The sequence below is a fragment of the Callorhinus ursinus genome, unplaced genomic scaffold (assembly GCF_003265705.2).
Source record: "Callorhinus ursinus isolate GAN/ISIS: 27379988/994484 unplaced genomic scaffold, GSC_fseal_2.0 scaffold1, whole genome shotgun sequence".
In the NCBI taxonomy this organism is placed as follows: domain Eukaryota; kingdom Metazoa; phylum Chordata; class Mammalia; order Carnivora; family Otariidae; genus Callorhinus; species Callorhinus ursinus.
This window is the reverse complement of record NW_027397063.1, coordinates 18,002,786-18,024,909: the sequence shown is the minus strand read 5'-3', so window position 1 is coordinate 18,024,909 and position 22,124 is coordinate 18,002,786. Positions and strand designations below refer to the sequence as shown.

Here is a 22,124-nt window from a genome sequence, read left to right as displayed (position 1 = left end):
AACCCAGATTTTTGGAGCCCATGCTATTAATGGACAGAACAGCTTCCATAATTCAATATGCTCGTGTGTCAGAAATGTCTGCATGTTTAAGTGAGCTCTTGAGAACTGCTGCTCACTACCTTTGAGTTGCAGAAGAAGGGGAGGAGGTGGATGTCCGGGAAAATTCCTTGGTTGGTTGATTGTCTAAAATTAGGACATATTTAGATCTGAAATAGATATTTTAGTTCAACACCCTTAATTTATGTTTAAGCCCTAAAGAAGCAACATGTCCATAATGATAGTGGGTTTTGTTCTTTTGTGACAAATGACAACAGATTCCTAGTCTGGTATTTATTTCCCTGTTAAAAAAAAAAAAAAGTTCACCCAAGGGCACTTGTCTGGCTCTTGATCTTGGAGTTGTAAATTCAAGCCCCACATTGGATGTAGAGATTACTTAAAAATAAAATTAAACAAAAAAACAAAAACTGACAAAGATTCACCCAAACTCCTGAACCATGTGCTACCTAAAATTCTGTCTCCTTAGAAGTTCAGTACAGCAGAGGAGAAGTGTGAATTCCCAAACGCTCCTGCACCTGTGGTGATTGGATGGGGTCTAAAACCTGCTCCTGGTGATTCATAGTGATATTTATGTATTTATTTATTTAAATATTTATTTATTTGTCAGAGAGAGAGTGCACAAGCTGGGGGAGTGGCAGGCAGAGGGAGAAGCAGGCTCTCCGCTGAACAAGGAGCCCGATGCAGGACTATATCCCAGGACCCTGGGATCATGACCTGAGCCGCAGGCAGCCACTTAACCAACTGAGGCACCCCTGCATCCCCATAGTAATTTTTGAAACAAGATCTCTGTGTTCAAGGGTGTTTACTGGTGGACTTCTACTTACAGAATAAATGTGGCTTGGCAGCCAATCTGCCTAGGTTTGTATCTTGCTCCCCTTAGTAGCTTAGATACCTTTCAGTATCTCTATTTCTTCACTGTAAAATGGGGTAATGGTCGTACCTCCTTCAGAGTTATGAGAATTTAGAGTTAATATATGTACACTTTTGAAAAGTGCCTGACACATAATAAGCACCCAGTCGCTGTTAGTTACTGTTTGTTGTTAAGATAATGATTTCCCCATTTCCATTTCAGTTTATTTCCTGGACACCTGCTTGTTTATTTCTCGATGGGGGCGGGGAGCTGGAAATTTGTATTTTATTTATTTTTTTTAAAGATTTTATTTATTTATTTGACAGAGTGTGAGAGCACAAGCAGAGGTAGCAGTAGAGGGAGAGGGAGATGCGGGGCTCCATCCCAGGACCCTGGGATTATGACTTGAGCTGAAGGCAGACGCTTAACCGCTGAGCCACCCAGGCGCCCCTGAAAATTTGTATTTTAAAAACTGCATAGAAAGGCATATAAGTCCATTTAATGTCATTTCTCATTCTTACTAACTTATCTAACTGTAAGTATTACTTTCTTAGCTCTGAGTACATACTAACATACTGTACTGGGTAGCCCACATGGGAATTAAACAAGCAAAACCCCTAGACAGCAAAGAGCATAATTTCTACCTTCCTCTTAAGTGTTTTTCTTCTCTCCCTCAGCAATATTGAAAGGCCTAGTTGGAGTAGATAACTATAATAGTAACATATTTAAAATGTTTTTTTCTTTTTCCTTTCAGGAAATACTATTTAGGTGGCTTTTATAAATTGCTAATACCAAAGCAACTTCCCGGTGAAAAGGAAAGTTGCCACAGGTTAGAGGGAGGGTCAAGGAAATGATCCAAATAGCGTGGCACTTGCTTTTTTTTTTTTTTTAAGATTTTATTATTTGACACAGAAAGAGATAGCGACAGCAGGAGCACAAGCAGGAGGAGTGGGAGAGGGAGAAGCAGGCTTCCCGCGGAGCAGGGAGCCTGATGCGGGGCTCAATCCCAGGACCCTGGGATCATGACCTGAGCCAAAGGCAGACGCTTAAGGACTGAGCCACCCAGGCGCCCCAGTAGTAGTTGCATTTTTAAAAGAATTTCTATTTATTTTATTTTTTTAAGTAAACTCTGCCCCCAATATGAGGCTCAAAATCAGACTCTGAGATCAAGAGTCAAATGCTCTACTGACTGAGCCAGACAGGTGTTCTGGGAATTGCATTTTTGCAGATATTGGAATATCCTAGTGATTGATTGCTGACACAGGCAGCTGTAGTATTTGTTATTAGATACACACAATAGAATTATACTTGTCCTGATCAACGTGTCCCTTAAACATATCAGTTCCTGATTTACCCAGTTTATTTCTTAACATTAAAATAGTAACTCTTAAGACATTCTTTGACATTTCTCAAAAAATTAATATCGAGTAAATTATAACCATCGATGTTAAGGTCATCATAATGTACCCCTTCTCAAGAAATCAAAGAAATATGCAAGACTTTTGGAATGTAAATTTAAATTCTTTTTTTTCTAGTCTCTTTTCCCCTTTTTTGTTAATATCTTTGGAATGACTCCAGATATTTTGAGAAACCATGTATCAGTATGTAGTATTTTTTATTTTTGCTTTGTTTTCTAAGGATAGTTGAAAAATAGGACAAGTAACTTTTCTTCAGCTACAGTTGTGATTTTAGAATATTTACAAATAGAAGGGTTTTTTTTTTAAGTTTTTCTTAATGTCCAGTTTCTCTCATGTTAATGGAACTATAAAGTTGTATATTGTTAATTTCTTATCCGATTTGCTAATATTTCTTGTTCTATGAGTATTAAATTAATAAGCATCAGCACATAACCAGGTTTGTTCAGCTTTTTCTGAGCTGTATCTCCTGTCTAGGGATCATTGTTCTATTCGTTTGCTTTCCTGGATTCATGGTCTCACATAGCCCTCCTTATGCTTTTCCCACAAGGACTGATGGTTTTGTGTCTCATTAATCACCTCCTCTTTCCTTTTTTTTTTTGAAGATTTTACTTATTTGTCAGAGCGGGAGAGAGCACAAGCAGGGGGAGTGGCAGGCAGAGGGAGAAGCAGGCTTCCCGCGGAGCAAGGAGCCCGATATGGGACTCGATCCCAGGACCCTGGGATCGTGACCTGAGCCGAAGGGAGACGCTTAACTGACTTAGTCACCCAGGCGTCCCCACCTCCTCTTTCAGACAGTAAATAGTTCCTTCACCTTCCCTCTACTCTGAGCTCCTGCTCTATACTTAAAAGTTCAGCAGTTTTGGCCAACACCAGGTCTGGGGGGTTATTTTTGTTTTATTTTTGATTTTTTTATAGATTTTATGAATTTCTTAGAGAGAGTGGAAGAGAGTGTGAGCAGGGGGAGGGAGAAAAATCTCCAGCAGACTCCCCACTGAGCCCAGAGGCTGCCACGGAGCTCCATCTTAGGACCTGCTCTAGGACCTGAGCTGCAATCAGGAGTCGGACAATTAACCAACTGAGCCAACCAGGCGCCCCTCCAGGGATTTATTAAATGAGGCTTGGGACATACCCTTCAGAGATGAAGCCCTGAGACACTGTCAACTGAGTGAAAGTGTATGTGCTTAAGGTGGGGCCCAGTAAACAGTTCCCAACAGTAGAGGAACACGTTGTGTAATACAGAGGAGGCAGTTAAACACGGCCCGTGAAGAACGGGGCAAACTTCAGAGAGGAGGTGACAGGGAAGAGGTACTTTGGTAAGTGGCTAGAGATGCTCTCAGTGGGAGGGGGTGGGCCAGGGGAGAAAGTGGGCAGCACGCACAAACACAAGTGCTCCACAAATAGGACTAACTTTTCTCCTCAGTGCTTCCTCTCGTTGCTTTGATTTCCTATGTTTGGCCCCAGAGAAAGCTCTTAACTGATTTTCACCTACTTTTAACTGCATTACAACTTGTTAATTTTTCTCCACTGTTTTGAAATGGACCATCTTTCATCTGTTTTCCTTTTCTTATATGAAGGTACTTCTGTGAATTGTGTTTTTTCTTTTCTTTCTCTCCTTGCTTCATCCTTTTCTAGCTGAGTCTTTGACTTCAAAATCAGATGTGAAATGCTCACTGGGGGTACAGAGTAGGAAGGACACACAGTAAAGTAGCAACTTCAGTAAAGCAGGAAAAGTGCTTATGATGGAGGCCTTATCCGTTGCCCAAGGTGTACATAGAGGACATCTAAGTCAGTCCGTGTTTGGGCAGAAGGAATGCCTCCTAGAAGATGTGCCTGGACTCAGACGTGATCTTTAAAATCCCTGTGCATGTACCATCACTGGTCAGACTTCACATTTAGGATCTTGTTGATAGAGGTAAAAACATGAAAAATATGTTGGAAACTATTGTTTCCCAAGTGATAGAACAATTTAAAAAAAACTTCCTTTTTTCAGCAAATTTATTAAAAGCTAGCTTCTGGTTTTCTGACCTAATACAGTTAAATTTGTGTTTTTTTCCTTCATAGCTTTGGTGTTCTCTAATTTTAAGACTTATTCAAAACATAGTTGAAAATTCTCACATTTACTTCTTTCTCTTTTTAAATCAGCCATAAAGTTTCATGAGCACTTTCCATTTTCTAATGATTTTAAGATTGCGAGAAGAAAAAGATAACTGAAGACCGTCCAGGTCAATGGGTAGCTTAAACTTGAAGAAGTCTGTTAGAGAAATCAAAGCAGGTCCTTGGTTCAAAATGTTGCCTTCCTGCTAGAGGAATAGAGTCTTCATTATCTTCGTTTCTCCTCCATTCTTAGGGCAGAAACAGATCTTCTAATGTTTGCTAGGAGATGACAACATCAAGGCTAAAAAATACTTCGATGAGCTGGTGTCATTTTGATGCTCCAGTAGAAGTCAGACTGGGCAGAAGAGAAGCTCTGAAGATCCAAGTGTTTGAAATTTGGAGATTTAAAAAAAGCAAGCAGAAAACTGGGAGATGTTATTTCAGTCACTGCCAAAATGGGATGTGATTCAGTTTGTTTACTTATATAATCCAGTGTTGAGCACTTATTAATTGGATTCTGCAAATACTTGCAGTTCATAATGTTCTACATATTTCATCACACTGAATATAAGTTTAAATAAAATTATAAGATTTGTTATTTAGGTTTCAGGCCGTGTTTGAACCTGCAAGTAGTTTGCAGTTTAAATTATCACTTAATTTGCTGCATAAATAGAATTGGGCAGCACCTGTTCGAAAGAGTCTTCAGACAATGCATGGGACCTAGTGTCAGCCTTTTGTCTCCTACAATTTGTGACTGTTGCATACTTCAGCGCTTGATAAACTATGCCTCTGTGCAGAGAGCCCCTTCAGTGTTGCTAGGAAACCCAGTAACTGTTTTGTACAATCTTGAGATTTTAATTCATTTCTAGTGCAACACATTGAAGAGCAGTTGAATGTTTTAAACATTTTTTTAGAAAGAAATGCTGAAAGCCATTTAAAAATCTGTTTAATATTTTTTTAGCAGCACACACATTAAGAAAATACCAGTATAGGGGTGCCTGGGTGGCTCAGTTGGTTAAGCAACTGCCTTCAGCTCCGGTCACGGTCCCAGGGTCCTGGGATCGAGCCCCGCATCGGGCTCCCTGCTCGGCGGGAAGCCTGCTTCTCCCTCTCCCACTCCCCCCGCTTGTGTTCCCTCTCTCGCTGTCTCTCTGTCAATTAAATAAATAAAATCTTTAAAAAAATAAAAAATAAAAAATAAAAAATAAAAAAAAAGAAAATACCAGTATAAAGCAGAAACGGGCAATCACCTTAAAATCTCAGTTCTCAAAAAATAACTGCTCTTAACAGTTTAAGATATATCTTTGTGGATCATTTTTATACATATGTAACTGTTCCCTAAGGTAGTGTTTTAAGGTAAAAGTAATTTTTATGTGTCAAACAACAAAGAATGAAAGATACTATCATGAAAACTGAGTTGCATTTTATTCTAATGACTGCAATAGAAGTACAGAGAGCATGGTTAAAATTTGAATAGGTACATATTTAGATGTTTGGTGTCATTTAACTTTTTTTATTATTTATGTATTTATTTATTTTAAAGATTTTATTTATTTGAGAGCGAGCACATGAGAGGGGGGAGGGTCAGGGAGAAGCAGACTCCCTGCTGAGCGGGGAGCCTGATCCCAGGACTCCAGGATCATGACCTGAGCCGAAGGCAGTCGCTTAACCAACTGAGCCACTCAGGCGCCCTAACTTTTTTTATTTTTATAAAATAAAAACTCGAAAAGCACCGAGGAACCAGAAAGTTTTAATTTTTTTTTTTTAAACAAAAGTTCATTTTCTTTTATATTCTGGCTTTGATATTTTGGGGCTATGTCTTGATTCATTTTGGAATGGAATTTTCATTCTGGAGTGTACTCAGATTGTTTTTACCTTAATACGTAAAGTATCAATACCCAGACAAATGGAGATAACAAATTGTAGTAGCTATAGAAAGGAGATCCTCATATAGCAGGAACAACTTCTGGTAGATTAATACTCTCTTTCAACCTTTATAAAATTGATCAGATTTATGATCTAGTCACCAGTTCTTTTCTGCTAATGTGCAAGGAACTACAACAAGAGATAGAGGCATCCACAAAAATGTTTAAACCCTTTTGGGGCTAATGATTTAAGTCAGGACATGGAATTTTAAAATTACTTAAAAATGCAAGGTATTATGGGAAGAAGACAAGCTCATCAACATCTAGAACACATGACAAAACCTTGGAGGCTACCTAAGTCAACTTCACAATAAAGCTTATGAAGGAAAAAACCCCAAGATAGTATAAATACTAAGTAAGTGCCAAAAGAGTAATCATAGCAGAAAGTAAAGTACTGTGAATATTTGTAGGAAGATGGAATAAATCACTGTAGGCTAGAGAGGTAGAAGAGCGCCTGAGTGAATGAGGGAGGGATTGGAACTGAGTTTATTAGAAACGATAGAAAGTATTTATTAGAGGATTGAATATTAATTCAGGAGAAACACTTGAGATTATACACATAAATACCAAATCATAATTTTAAATAAAAATGTGGACATGAAATGGAGATTGGAATAGTAATGGACCTTTTTTAGGATATTAAACAGTCCATTTGGGCTGAATCACTGGGTTTGGATGGTGTATCATCAGTTTTTGCTGTGTAACAAAGCAACCCAAACTCTAGAGGCTTAAAACAAAAAATTATGTGTTGCTTTGTGAGCCTGTGGGTTGTCAGTTTAGGCCAGGCTGAGATGGGAAGTTCTGGTCTCCCATGGGGCTGCAGGCAGCTGGTCTGGAACGGGGGCTGGAAATTCTAAGGTGGCCACATATTGAGCACTTGCAGCTGCTGAACACCTCTGTTCTCTCCTGTGTGGCTTGGTCACTCGGTGCCAGGGGTCTGAGAGGGCGAGGGTGGGGGCAGCGGGGTCTCTTGAGGTCTTGCCTCGAAACTCACAGCTGCGCTCAGACTGCTCTGTTGGTCAGAGTTAGGCCAGCCTCTGATTGAAGGGAGCAGAGAGTCTTAGTTTTTGTCCAGTTTGGGTCTGCTATTTGAGGAGTGCCCTTAAATGTGATTAAAAGCTTATGATGGTGCTTGAATATAAACGGTTTGAATGTAACATCTTTCATTCTCAATCTCTTGGCTTCAACTTTATTAACATTTTATTACAAGTGACAGTTGATATGTATTAAGCTTCCTTGGGGATAATGGAAAGGATTGTGGGATGGCTGATAATTTAATTCTTCATTTTGGTTTGGTCTGTTGGGGTTTATTATATGAAAAACAACATCAAAATCATCATTATAGAGAATTAGGACTGTCAAAATTCATGAGCATGTGTCCCAGCAGCAAGAGTTACCAGTGTTGTGTATGGCACTGTGGCAAGTAGGAATAAATGTAGCCCTGAGTTAGTATGATATAACTGACCTTTTAGAGACTAGCTAAATTCACTTTTAAAGATCTGCTTGGACATAGAATACCCTCTACTAATAGAAACTTGTATCTCATATGACGCTGGGAGATTCTCAATGCTCTTAAAGGAAATTGTATCAGATAAGATGATATTAATATTGGCATTCCATTTCTACAAAGGCACAAACTGAAAACTGGGGACCACTGAGTTTGAACCTCATCGCTCTGGTCACAAATCGCATCCTGTTCTGCACAGCTGGGGTGTGCTGAGTGTGCTGCCAGTCTAACAGCAGATGCTTAGTCCATGTGCATGTTTCTTTCTCCAGATTTTACCAGAAGTTTGAGTATCACTACTCCTGATCAGATGATTGAAAAGGCCAAAGGGGAAACTGCTTATTTGCCATGCAAATTTACCCTTAGTCCAGAAGACCAGGGACCACTGGATATTGAATGGCTGCTATCACCAGCTGATAATCAGAAAGTGGATCAAGTGGTAAGTTTGCTGAGTGCTTGCTCACTTAGTAGATGTCTGTGGAACTTCTTAGGTGTCCATCACTATGCTGATCACAGAGGCAGGGGTGGGAATGGGGGAGCTATGTAGAAAGCCCCAGACTTCTCTGGCTTGTGGTCTGGGTGAGGAAGACAGTCACTGGATGGAAAGTGAGGACACGTGTAATGGAATGAAATGGGTAAGTGGCCTGAGATTTCTTAGTGAAGGCTTTAAGGAAGAAGAGGAACTTAAGAACGTTCTGAAAACCTGGAGTTGGAAATGTGCGTGAGGGAGTGGTGGGAGGGGTACATGGAGCAGGCATGATAGAAAGCATGGTAGGAACATGCATAATGTGTTAGGGGACAGCAAGTAAACTAGACTTTGTGAAGAATTAGAAAGAATTCAGCTTTTTTGTTTTTTGTTTTATTTCTTAATTTTTTTTTTTTTTTGAGAATTCAGTTTTTAACACAAGAATTCTGTTACCGCTATAAGGGTCATTGAGTGTAACAGTGTAATGCAAGTACATATTACAACAGTCTGTCTTCCATATTCTTCAAGTTAAATGTCCTGAATAATGAATTTCTTAAAAAGCAAAACAAAATCTTCGTGGCAAAACAGTTTATAAAATATTTAATCTAAAAAATGAAATAGCAAAATACTGTTATAGACATTTTTCTAATTATAAAGTATTAAGAGCCTAAGGTTGAAAACCTGGAAAGCCAAAAGTGGCACAAGGGAGGAAAATTGCCTACTAATCTCCTCTCCAAATATATATATCACACAATTAGTACTAAAATATTTCACTTAACTTAGAATATTTCATATTAGCTTTATCTGACACGTTTAGTTCTAATAAACACATTGTATTAGATCAGGGAGAGAAAAGTAAGTCCAAATATTTACAGGAATATATTAGTAATATACACATTTGGAAGAGAAAATTTATTTTTATTTATGGTCCATAGAAAAGAAGAGGTTATTAAGCCACTTAATGACTGAAACAGTGCAGTTAGGTAATTACTGTTTTTGCAAATTCAGACAGTTTACCCCTGATGTATTTGTGAAGGAAAAAATTAATGTCTTTCCCAGGTTGTGAATGACCAGGGCCACCTCCTCCAAAGACTTACCTCTGTCCCAATTGTGCTACCGGAAGGAACTTCCTTCTGTCTTCCCTAAGCAAAATAGAGCCTGACTCATTCTGTCTACTCAGCCCAGATACCCTGTGCCTCCCTGCTTGCTCTTCTTTCCCCTTAGTGTCTTTCCTTGGCAGTGCCAACACCTTGAACATAGGCTTCTATTCTACCTCAGGTTCTGCATACCCCTCCTCTGGCAGTGCCAGGGCTGTAGAGCCCATGACCGCTCCCGTGGTTCAGATGAATGAATGGAGAGCATGGGTCTTAAATGCTTCTGGCTTAGGACTCCTGAGTGAAGCCCTCTGAAAAGATACGTCTAGAGACCAAGAAGCACAGTGTGCCCTGTAGCCTGGCGTGTCCGTTCATGGCAGGAGGACCCAGAGTCTTCTGTGCTGAGTGGGAGGCAGAGCTTTATTGCCTACGGGACTTAGGAGACAAGTATCAAACTAGGAACTGGGTTTTAGTGTCCATTTCTGGGTTAAAACCTAGCCTCTAACCTAAAATATGGTAAAATCAAACCAAAAAGAAAGGTAAAAGGGATAGGGAGAGATGATACAGAAGAGGATGCTTATATAGAATTTCAGCTATGTTATCTGTTAGCTGAGCCATTATTTTAATTCAGTTAAACTAGTAGTGACTGTAGCAGGGCCTGGGCTGGAGAAGTTAGCCATCCTTGTTCCCCATGTGATCTCTTTAGTCAGCAGTTACCATGTACTATGCACTTTCTGTGTGCTGGGCAGTGTTTTATAGATTTTAATTATATATAGTTATTTAAGCCTTAGAACAACCTAAAATGAGAATTTTTATGCATGTGAAGAAGAGGAAATGGAGGCCCACTGTCACACAGCTGGCAACAGATGCAGTTGGGGCTTGGACTCAGGTCTCTCTCGCTCCCCTGCCATACTTTGTGATCCCTTGCACTGCCCCCATACTGCCTCCCGTGTTTCATAAGCCTCTGTCCTCCTGTAAAATAGGAAAAAGACAGGGTTGTAATGAGAATTCACTGAAATACTGTATGCATAAGGATTTTAGAAGCTTAAAAGTCCTGTAGAAATTAACGAAGTCAGTACCAAGTCAATAAGCATACCAAGTTAAATGGATCTGGTTTGCATCTTAGCTGTGGGACTTTGCAAAAGTTCATCTGTGAGAGTCACTGCCCTCCTCAGCTTCAAGGGTGACTGTGGATGGTGCCACTGTCTTTGTAGGGTTGTGAAGAGGAGTCAGAATTTTCTGGTAAATGTTAGTTCTCCGCCACGTGACCACCATTTGTAGTATCGTTTTCCTGGGGAAATACTAAGAGAGTTTACAAAATAACTAACAGTGAGGACACATGTCAGACTCTCCTTAATAAACTGCTAAGGTGTGTTTATAGCAAAATGAGGGATTGAGTACCGTAGATTGAATAAGGGAGTCAGTAGTTAAATACAGAGGAAGCTAGGACGGCCTCATTTGAATGTCAGCTGTGGACCTTTCAGCTGCTTTTTTTTAATCTACTTAGCGAACTGGTATTGAGTGCAGACATTAAATATATAAATTTTAAAAATCTCGTGGACAAGGAGTGGGGTTAGCATGGCAGGGGAGGTGATGATACCGAAAAGAACCCAAGTCCCTGTCATCAAGAAATTCCTGCTGAGGACACTGATTCTGATTATACTGCCCATAATTACATCTCAGATAAAAATTACTTGCAGGATACAGACTGTAGTCATGTTCTCTGATTATTACTTGAGTTTGGTGCCACTGCTCTTTGAACCTTTTGTCTCAGATGATCCAGTAGGATTTCATTAGAAAATGTGAAAAAATTATAAAGTATGTTAATTTGGGTGATAGAGATGACCATTGTAATTCTCTTCCAAGCCAAGTTTAACACAGAATTTATTTTCCCTCTAAATCTAGCCTTTAGTTATCTCCATTAAAGCTTGTAACAGTGGCTCAGAAAACTCAGCAGAATTAGAAAGGGGTCTTTGCTCTTAGTCTCAGAAGACTAGTTGAAAGGTCCTGTTAACCCGGGCACATGTATCTCAAGAGGTTTATTCTGTGACTTTATCTTTTAGAGTCTAGAACCCTCAAGTGCCTCTGACTTTGTATTAAGACAAAAAAATGTTGTCTTTTTTGTTGTTGTTAGATTCCACAGGTAAATTTTCACCAGCCTTTTTTGGGGAATAGGGGTGGTGGTATTTACCTGAGTTTACACATGTGATTGATATACAGTAAGCTCCGAGACAGCTGAAAAATAACATGTGTAGGAATTCGCACGTCTCTTCTCGTTCTAACTAAGCCACTCTCTTACGTCGGGCTATCTTAACTTATGTTGGGTCTTGGCTTTCCTATTTATTTATTAACATTTTCTTGTGAATTTGTTTTTATTGGGATGTAAGGGATAGTTTGGAAAATGTCGTGTGGGTTATGCCCTACCAGGTAAATGCCCATTTTGATCTTCCTGGGATCACTTCTGGAGCCTTGTCTTTTTCCTGGAGCCGCTACTGTTGCTGCCAGCAGCCTCTTCAGGTCCACTGGTTGGTGGCGCCTGGTTTTCCATTTAAAATGAGTGTGTGACCATACCCAAGGATCCCGTTGCTCTCTCTCTCTCTTTTTTTAAGATTTTATTATTTTTTAAATTGAGTACTGTGGAGAGAGAGCGAGTGGGTTGAGGGGCAGAGCGGGAGAGAGAGAATTTCAAGCAGGTTTCACACTCAGTGCAGAGCCTGACTTGAGGCTCAGTCTCACGACCCTGAGATCATGACCTGAGCTGAAATCAAGAGTCAGACGTTTAACTGACTTGAGCAACCCAGGTGCCCCAAGATTTTATTTTACTTTATTTTTTTAAAAGATTTATTTATTTGAGAGAGAGAGCACTAGTGTGGGGTGGGGACAGAAGCAGAGGGAGAAGCAGGCCTCCCCGCTGAGCAGAGAGCCTGACACAGGACTTGATCCCAGGGCTCTGGGATTATGACCTGATCTGAAGGCAGACACTTAACTGACTGAGCCACCCAGGTGCACCACCCTCCTCCAAGATTTTATCTTTAAGTAATCTTTATACCCAACATGGGGTTCAAACTTACAACCCTGAGATCAAGAGTCATATGCTCTACCTACTGAGCCAGCCGGGCACCCTGTGATGTCCTGTTTTCTTAATCTGTGATTTGAATAATTGTAGTTTTCCTGATAATACTGTGTTTTTATATTTATTTTGGATCCTACAGAAAGTACCATGGTGTATCCAGAGCTCCTTTAATGAGACAGAGGGTTTGCTTATTTGTTTTTTCCCTGTCTTATTTTGGTTTTATTTCAGATTATTTTATATTCTGGAGACAAAATTTATGACGACTACTATCAAGATCTGAAAGGACGGGTACATTTTACAAGTAGTGACCTCAAATCTGGTGACGCATCAATAAATGTAACAAATTTACGGTTGTCGGATATTGGGACATATCAGTGCAAAGTGAAAAAAGCTCCTGGTGTTGGAAATAAGAAGATTCAGCTGACAGTTCTTGGTAAATTGTTTGTATTAATGTTACTTGTTACAAAGTAATACAACACGGTTCTGTAATAGCAGCATTTGAAGTAATTCTAATGTCCTCATACAACATAAAACTAGCATACTTTTTGGATTAAAAATATAAGAAGTGACTGACTTCTTTATGAAATTCATAAAAGAGTTTAAAGGCAAATGACAGAGTTTTGTGATAAAAAAGAGCCCTAAACAGGGCATTAGGAGATCCAGGGTATTTTTTTGGTATTATGCTCAGATTTGCTTTGAAAAAGAAATAGAATCTCTTCATTTCTTGGGCCTCAGCCTACCTTTTTGAAACATAAAAAATTTAATTATCCTTAAATCTCTACCCTGTTCCATTCATTTCAGAAGTGTTTGTTATGGGCATTTTGAGCTTTTTGCAAACTATATAACTTCAATAAATGAGATTTCTATGATGAATAATTGGAATATTTAGAACCGAGAAGATGGAATGTAGTAGAAGAAATATTAAAGGGATAAGGCCATTAGACGTCAGATGATCATTTATTTTTTTATTTTTTTTTTAAAAGATTTTATTTATTTATTCATGACAGACAGAGAGAGAGAGAAGTAGAGGGAGAAGCAGGCTCCCAAGGAGCAGGGAGCCCGATGCGGGACTCGATCCCAGGACCCTGGGATCATGACCTGAGCCGAAGGCAGACGCTTAACCATCTGAGCCACCCAGGCGCCCTCAGATGATCATTTAACCTCCCTGAGCATCACTGTTTTTCATCCTTAAAATAAAGGGATTAGACAGATGATCACTAGGATATCTTGTCTCTCTGACAGTTAAGGGGATCAGTAAACTGTCAAAGACTTCCATGTTTATTTTTCTAGATTCTGTGCTTGTCACAAGCACTCTTAACTCCTTCAGACTGAGAAACTGAAAGGTTATTGTTCATAAATATACATGTAAAGTCTTAGCGTGGTAGACTTTACCCAGCAGTACAATGGCTGCCATGTAGAAAAACACAATTGTCTAGCTCTGTTTTATGACAGGGAATTCCCGTTTTGTGACCTAAGGTGTCCTATTTTGGGTTACACTTGGAGACCCACTTTGTGTAGGAAATTTGGATCGCTAGAACTGCCTAGCATACCCCTGGAGATAACTAATCAGGGCATTTCTCCCCCCCCCCCCCCCCCCCCAGCAACTCTACCTCATTCCTTTTCTTTTAGAGAACTGATTGGTTGCGGGGGGAGGGGGTGGAAAACTTTAGAGGTGCTGGATTCCAGACTCATTTAAAACATCACTCTTTTCTAAAGAATGAATATCAATATCAGAGCAGGTAGAGACTGGGAACAAGAATGTGGATTTTTGTGCACTCCAGTGGCAACTTCAGGTGTTGTCTTGGTAAGACTGCCTTGCACTGGCCGCATTGTTGAGTGGGCACACAAGGGGAGTCCTGGTAAAAGGCGCTTCATCCTAAATGGCCCTAGTTCAAAATGTTTCGGCTATGGTATGAAAGCCAGTGAACCTAAACAGGGAACCAGGAGAAGGAATATGGTAACATTGGGAATTCTAGCTTTCTGTGTCTACATTTAGTAAATGTGGAGTTACCTTTCTTTTTTGTAAATGTGAAAGCGGCTATAACTTGTCTGAACTCTTATCCCAGGCCCAGGCATACCTGGGATTATAAGTCTGATTGCGTATCTTCTTTGAACACATTCTCCAGGAAGCATTGAGTTAAGATAGAGATGAAATTTTAACTGGTCCATAATGTACCAGACTCTACCTGTTATCAGAATTATTTGTTGTGGACCCTGAGTGGGCAGGTACACTGGGAATAATGCGGTTGACACACATTTCCAGAAATGGTGTGAACAAGCACAGTGTGTGTGGGCGTGTGTATATTCCCATGGGACCAGGTTCTGGATTGAATTTGCAGGTCCTGACTGAAGGGACCCCTACGGCACGAGGCAGCTCATATACTACTAGAAGGAACCCGAGTCAGTAATAATGGTTGGCATGTCATGTGGCTAAGCACGCTCATGACAGCAGCCAGGACTGCCACTCAGGAGAAATGTCCCGTTTTCATTAAACCTCACAGCCCAGCTTCTCATACCTCAGGATGGGTAAGTGAGAAGCACTGACACAGTAACTCCTTTTGTCACATCTGTAGGTGATCACCATGGCCTAGCAAGCTGTGAATCCAAAGCAGGGAGAGAGGAGGGGTTAAGTGGAGGGTAAGAGAAGAAAAGGAAGTGACTGCTGAGGGGAGTGGGGATGAGTAATACTCTGATTTGAGAAGCTGTGTCAGAGCTGGAGGAGAATTTCCTGTAGTGCTCTTCCATGTTTTCAGATGAGTCATGGCTGCTGCTGGGAGAAACTACCAGAATTTGCTCTTGAAAGTGACTCTTGGGTGGAAGCTTATCTGTTAGCTTTATCTGAGGAATCTGCTTGGATAGTTGGGAGGAAAGATAAAATGAAGTGCCCTCTAGGGACCAGACTGAGTGTTAGTCCAGTGGAGCTCAGTTCACTTGAAGTCCCTGCCTAATACCTTGCTTGATTCGCTTATGGGGAATCTGGAGGAGATGCCACCAAAGTGTTCACAGAGTAACGACGTTTGTTCATTGTGCCCTGTGTGCTGTGTGGACATGAACTGGGATGACTTAGTTGCCTGGGTGTGAGAGGTGAAGTGTTACTAGAGTTTGCCCCATTGCCTGAGCCTGCCCTACTCTTTCAGATACGCCAGAAGTTCATGTAGATGCAGCTCAGTGACAGAGGGAATTGATTGAGGGTTAATAGGTGGCCACACATCACTAGCACCTTCTGCCCTTGGACCTCTGAAAGGACATATTATTGAGACCTTTTGATATAAACAGATTGGCTGGTCTTGAAGAATAGAACAACAATTAATCATTTCCCGGTTGTATACAGTGCAATTGCATGTGGGGTAGCTCGGTGAACGCTGACCCCGGGGGATTTGTAAGCCATTGGTAAAGGGCAGGGCATGTTTTTTTTTCCATTTTTTATTTTGAAATACAAAATAAAATAGAAAAGTTTCTTTACTAGAACATGACGATTTTCCTCTCTGTAAATTAAAAAAAATAGGTATCTTTGGACCCACTTTGAGACTATGCAAATATCTTGTTTCTCCTCAAAATTTGCCCATGGTTTTCTGTGCATGGTTTCACTTGGTGACACGGTATTTTGTTGTTATTCCATAACTTAACCCATTTATTATAGACTAGCAGTGTTTCCAGTGGTGGAGCTTCTCCTGGTCTTTCAACTCCTTCAGTCTTCTAATGGCTGGCTTTACTGTGATGGCAGAGGTGATGCTGTAGGTCCAGGCACTGTTGGCTACCGTTTTCATGCAGGAACCACAAGGCCAGATCCCCACAGCTTGTTTTTTCATCTTGGTTTTGCCGCAGAAGGAGCACGTGTACTTGGCGTGCTGGCTTCTTTCAGTCTTGCGCCATTTTCCTGAGGGAGGCACCATAACAGGTCCCACACTTAGCCATGATTTGGACCTTCTTGATGCCTTTAGCTATGTTGTGGCAAACTAGGTCTGAGCCCAGAGAGCAGGGTATTTTCAACCAAGCAAAAATATCATTCCTGGATGGATGATGTGATGATAAAAGTATATCCTGTCCCATGTAGGAATTTAGAGTGTTTCTCCCGTAGACTGGTGCAGGCCATTAGCTTGGAGGGGTGATCGTGGAATACAGCATTACTACACTGGTGGGACGGTGCCCAAGTACAAATTGATGGACATGCAGCTTCTCTTGAGAAGGACTGTTGGCTGTGCAAATGATCGTGGAAGCAAATGTTCTGGGGACAATGGCCAGGTATCCTGGAACCGCAGGCCAAAGAAACATTAGAAGACAAGACTTTTATCTGTGTTCCTTTGTGGTTTTTATCTTTCTTTCAATATAGGCAAGTGCCATGCATTAAGAGTTATCTTCCCTGTGGTATAATGGTTGGGGTTGGCATGTGAAAGACTTGCACTTTCTCCTCCCAGTGGAAAGCAGGTGGGTGCCCCCAGAGTGACACCCAGAAGCCAGTGTTGGTAACATCTTGTTCTGTTGTAGATGGTGTGTATCTCAAGCTCAGTGGGTCCTTGAATTTCCTCAGCAGTCACTTTAAGTAACTGCCCATTATTGGATATGTTTGGTTTATGGGAAAGGGATATTTTTGTTAGAAAAGATGAAGGTTAGGGTTAGAACACTGTATTACCAATAGATTTTTGATGTATGAAGCATTGCTTTAATATCTCACAATATCTGCTAATTCATGTAATGAAGGATTTATTTGGTAGTTTGAAGAAATGGAGAATAAAGCTCACTTCATTGAAGATTCACAGGATGAAATAATTTGCAAACTGATTTAGAAGTGTTTAATTGATGTAGTCCCCAGGGTAACTGATCAAGCTGAAAAAGAAACACATTTGCTTAGGAAAGTCATCAGTGTAATTAAATGCATGTGTTCATCCTTGTTAAAAGGTACAGGCAGTAAGAGAGTGGAGAAATAAAGTCAAATTTAAGTATTATCAAGAAAAGTGTGAAGAAGTGAGATCATGATTGACAACCTTTGTTAAAGATGCTCCCCAATAATCCTTTTGGTCAACTTTGGAAAACAGTTTGAAAGTTTCTTACTGAGTTAAACATGAACTTTCCAAATAGGATCCAGGAATTACCAAGAAAAAGGAAAACATGTATCAATATTTACAAAGTGTTCAAGCAGCATTTGTAATAGCACAAAACCCATTTACATTTTCACAGCAGTGAAAGAATAAAAGCCCATCCAAGACTTGAAAGAATAAAAATTAGCTCCGACTGAAAAAGAACAAAGCAGTCCTGCTGTTTCTCAGAATGGAAGACGTGCAGTAAAAGCCAGCAGGATGGCGGGAGCACTATTCGTCCCAAGGTTGTGGAGCAGGAGTAAACTAGAGACTACTGTTGCTTCCCCCATGGTGCCCCTGCTCTGCACTACTCATCTTTTTCCTGGGGTACTCCGTTGCTAAATGGCCCCCATCTCCAATTTAATCCCTGCTTCTCCTAATCCTCCTAAGCCTCGGAAACAGCATATGCTTTAGGACGGGTCCACGCTGCTCTTAGACCGTACTCCGAATCCTTCAGAATCCTTCCTCTGATGGTGACAGACTACACACCTGTTCCTGTTGAGTTTAGCTGATTGAGTTTTAACACAAGCCCTAAAACTGGAAACCGTGTTCATCGGTGGATGAGTGGAGAGGCAAATTTGTGTTCTAGTCCCTTGATAGAATACAGCTGAGCATTAAAGAATGAACTACTGACTGCATGGATGAGTCTCAAAAGCCTTACAGTGAATAAAAGGAGCAAGACAAAAAGCCAAAGTAAATGGGTATTATTCCATTTATATGACTCTAGAAGCAGCAGAACAAATCTAGCGTGTGACAGAAATTTGATCAGTGGCTGCCTGGGACCAGGGTTGTGGCATCGGCTCTCAACAAGAGGGAAATTGCTTGGAAGAGGAGGCGAGCCATGCTTCACGGTGGTGCTTATACATTTGTTAAAAATGATCATCCCACAAGATTCAATTGTGTTGATTTTATTGTACGTTCACTGTGCCTTAATAAAGTCCAACAGAAGAGTATGGAATGCCAAGGTGTTATTCCGGTGTTTGGAGTGAGTGACAAGGGATGGATTTAGCAGCTGCTCGAAACAGTTTCCCAGAGAGACCTGGAGTATAACCTCAGGTTTACCTTTTTATAACCCTGCTCTCTGGATGGTTTGGGGTTAATGTAATGCAGAGTGTTAATTGTTCCTGTTATCGACATTATTTATTATAAATCCCCCAAATAGTGAGATAACAGCACTCAGAGGGATATGACATGGCACAGACTCCCAGAGCGCTACCTACATGTCAAGCATTGAGTAGAAGAGGTAAGGATTAGAGGGAGATGGAAGCTTCCTTGAGTCTAAAGTGGGACCCGCCTGCACCATCCTTCTCTTTTTTCAGATGTGCCCCCTTGGAATGAAGGAGCCCAGAGCTCCCACCTGAAGATACCTGAGCTCATTCATGCCTGCCTTGTGTTGCATAAAGTTGAATAAACTGGTGCTGATAACTTACTATAGTCTTTTAGTCTTGTCAACGACCACATGGGAATGAGTCAGTGGTTATGCGACGTACTGTGTGTTTAATCCTTGCAAACATAAATTCTGTTCTCGTATAAAGTTACAATTTATTCTTTTCTCAGTTAAGCCTTCAGGTATAAGATGTTATGTCGATGGATCAGAAGAAATTGGAAATGACTTTAAACTAAAATGTGAACCAAAAGAAGGTTCACTTCCATTACAGTATGAATGGCAGAAATTGTCCAACTCCCAGAAACTGCCCGCCTTATGGTTACCAGGTACTGGTGATAATTACAAGTTGTACTATATGCCATTGTTTTGGACTTAGATCTAGTAGTAGGGGTGTGTGTGTGTGTGTGTGTGTGTGTGTAGAGAGAGAGAGAGAGAGAAATTCTCAGATACCTTCCCATTTCTGTACAAAACAATCAAGAGTCCATGAGAATTATTCAATGTTTTACAATGTCAACTTAGTGTCATATCATGTTAATGAAAATATTTTTATAATCTCACTGCTTAGGATATTATAGTTTCTTTGTTGTGTATATATATATTTTAAAGATTTCACTTATTTATTTGACAGAGACACAGCGAGAGAGGGAACACAAGCAGGGGGAGCGGGAGAAGCAGGCACCCTGCGGAGCAGGACCCTGGGATCATGACCTGAGCCGAAGGCAGACGCCTAACGACTGAGCCACCCAGGCGCCCCTCTTGTGTATTTTCTAATTGATAGGAATACTGATGGAAAATAATGATCATAATGTAGATAATGGCTTGGTTATAATAAGAGTAGGATCTTGAATGTTTTGTTTAGATTCATGTTGAAGTAGGATTTCTCTCCACCTTTCTTTTCTCAAACTAAGAGGTCAAACTATATGACCCCTTCTGACTTTTGTATGTTTCTTCCATCTGCGGGGATAAAATAGGTTTGAAATCTTCCTGCTTCCCCAAAGAGCCTTTGTGGGTTGGAATTTTTTGTTTTTGTCTTTTTACGTAATCTCTATGCCCAGGGTGGGCCTCAAACTCCTCACCACCCTGAGATCAAGAGTTGGCATGTTCTACCAGTTGAGTCAGCTGAGACTGTACCTGGCTAAGGCAGTCGTGGGTACTCTTACTTGTGATACAAATGACCTGGAGGACAATTATAGTTGGTCCTTGAACAACACAGGTTTGAACTATGTAGGTCCGTTGATATGTGGATTTTTTTACAGAGAGTACTGTAAATAATATTTCCTAGTGATTTTCTTAGTAACATACACAACATACAAAACGTGTGTTAATTGGCTGTTTATATTATTGTACATACATTTCGGGGGCATGTGGGTGGCTCAGTCTGTTGAGCATCAGACTCCTGATTTCAGTTCAGGTGGAGATTGCAGGGTCAGGCTCAGTGCAGCGTCAGCTGGAGATTGTCTCTCCCTGTCTCCCTCTGCCCTCCCCACTCACATGTGCACACTGTCTCTCTCAAAATAAATAATAAGATCTTTAAAAAAAATTACAGTTACATTTCAGGGGGAGTCAGAAGTTATACCCTAATCTTTGTGCAGGAGATCAGAATCCTTACACACCTGCCACCCCCTGCCATTATTTAAGAGTCAACCGTGTCTGCATTCTGGAGACATGCGCATGTCTCCCTGGAAATTTGTTCTGTACCCAGCTTCAGTTTGTCTGACTTTTACCTGGATTGTCAAGTTTAATAGGGTTTGCCTTTACTAAAAACTGAGCAATGCAATTTTATAAAGATAGGTTTTGCCAAATACTCCCCCTTTTCTTCCCCATAGACATGAATTCACCTGTTATATCTGTAAAAAATGCCTCTACTGAGTACTCTGGGACCTACAGTTGTACAGTCACAAACAGAGTAGGCTCTGATCAATGCCAGCTACACCTGAATGTTGTTCCACGTAAGTACCTTTTTTCGGTCTGTTGTGATAACGTCTGTTTCTGTTGTCTTCATACAGCTTCCTTTGGTTCAGTCAGCAAGTATGTATTGAGGGCAAAGGGATGCTAACTTTGGCAAAGCACTCTGCCTTGGTTATTAGCTATTCTAAGTCCTGGAAAGGGGGGAAAATACTATATTAATAAAGACTTCATTATTGTAATGATATTAAGAAGGTAAGAGTTGTCAAATCGACTCATGTATCATTAGAACGTTCTTATGTGCCAGCCAAGAAAGCTTTGAATATTAAAATGTTTTAGTCTGGTTTCATGATTTTTATGCTTGAAATAGTATTATACAGTTCAGAAGAAAGTTCTTTCCAGTGGATTTTCCCACTGGACCAAAAACTAATTAAAATGTCTCTTAAAGTTAATATATACAGTGAAATCAGTCCATCAGGTTGTATCCTTAACCTTCAATATGACTAGATACAGATTTTTTTTTTTACTATTAATTATTTTCTTATTAACATCTTATTCTAGCTTCAAATAGAGCTGGAACAATTGCAGGAGCTATTGTAGGAATTTTGCTTGCTCTAGTGCTCATTGGTCTTACCGTCTTTTGCTGTCGTAAAAAGCGCAGAGAAGAAAAATATGAAAAGGAAGTTCATCACGATATCAGGTAAGTAAGTGACACAAGAGTTGCCGAAAATAAACTAAATGTATTATGTCTCTAAAGTGTTAGTTCTCTTAATCATGTGGAGCATTTACCCCATTAGAACTGGATAAAAGCTGTGGCTCTTCCCCTCAGTACATTTGAAAGCTTTACTTTCAATTGCAGGTGTGTGGAATCAACCAACCTCCGTTGTGCCCCGCCTCCAGCCTCAATTTTGAATCCTATTTTAAGAGCTACTGCAAAATGCTTATCTTAAGACTGTCTGCCTTCTCCCAATAAAGTATGGGCATGAAGTTTTCAAAAAAAAAAGGAGCAGATGTTGAGGTTTAGAAAGACCTGATCGTATCAAGTGACATCAGTAATTATATAGAACTGTTAATGTGATTTTATTTTTTAATATTCTAAACTAGTAGATCTTAACTAGAAGTGTGTGTTGCATTATAGAACTTTAAAAAATAACATGACTGAAATAACATCCAGGAAATAAATGGACACTTGGTAGGTGTGGCTTGGGGTCTGTGCACTTGTCTTTTAAACTGTACCAGAGGTAACTCAGGTGTATATTCTTTGTCAGTGCTTGGT

The 22,124-nt window shown here is 40.3% G+C and overlaps 1 protein-coding gene across 9 annotated transcripts in view; it reads left to right on the top strand.

Moving 5' to 3' along the window:
- CXADR (CXADR cell adhesion molecule) overlaps window positions 1-22,124 on the top strand; it is a 54,035-nt gene that overhangs the window by 13,260 nt on the left and 18,651 nt on the right. For all 9 annotated transcript variants that reach the window (XM_025872704.2, XM_073891715.1, XM_025872698.2 and 6 more), the window contains exons 2-6: window positions 8,121-8,287; window positions 12,710-12,914; window positions 19,114-19,269; window positions 20,770-20,892; window positions 21,410-21,548. In XM_025872704.2, coding sequence (XP_025728489.2) covers window positions 8,121-8,287; window positions 12,710-12,914; window positions 19,114-19,269; window positions 20,770-20,892; window positions 21,410-21,548 — 790 coding nt within the window. The remainder of the gene's footprint in view (window positions 1-8,120; window positions 8,288-12,709; window positions 12,915-19,113; window positions 19,270-20,769; window positions 20,893-21,409; window positions 21,549-22,124) is intronic.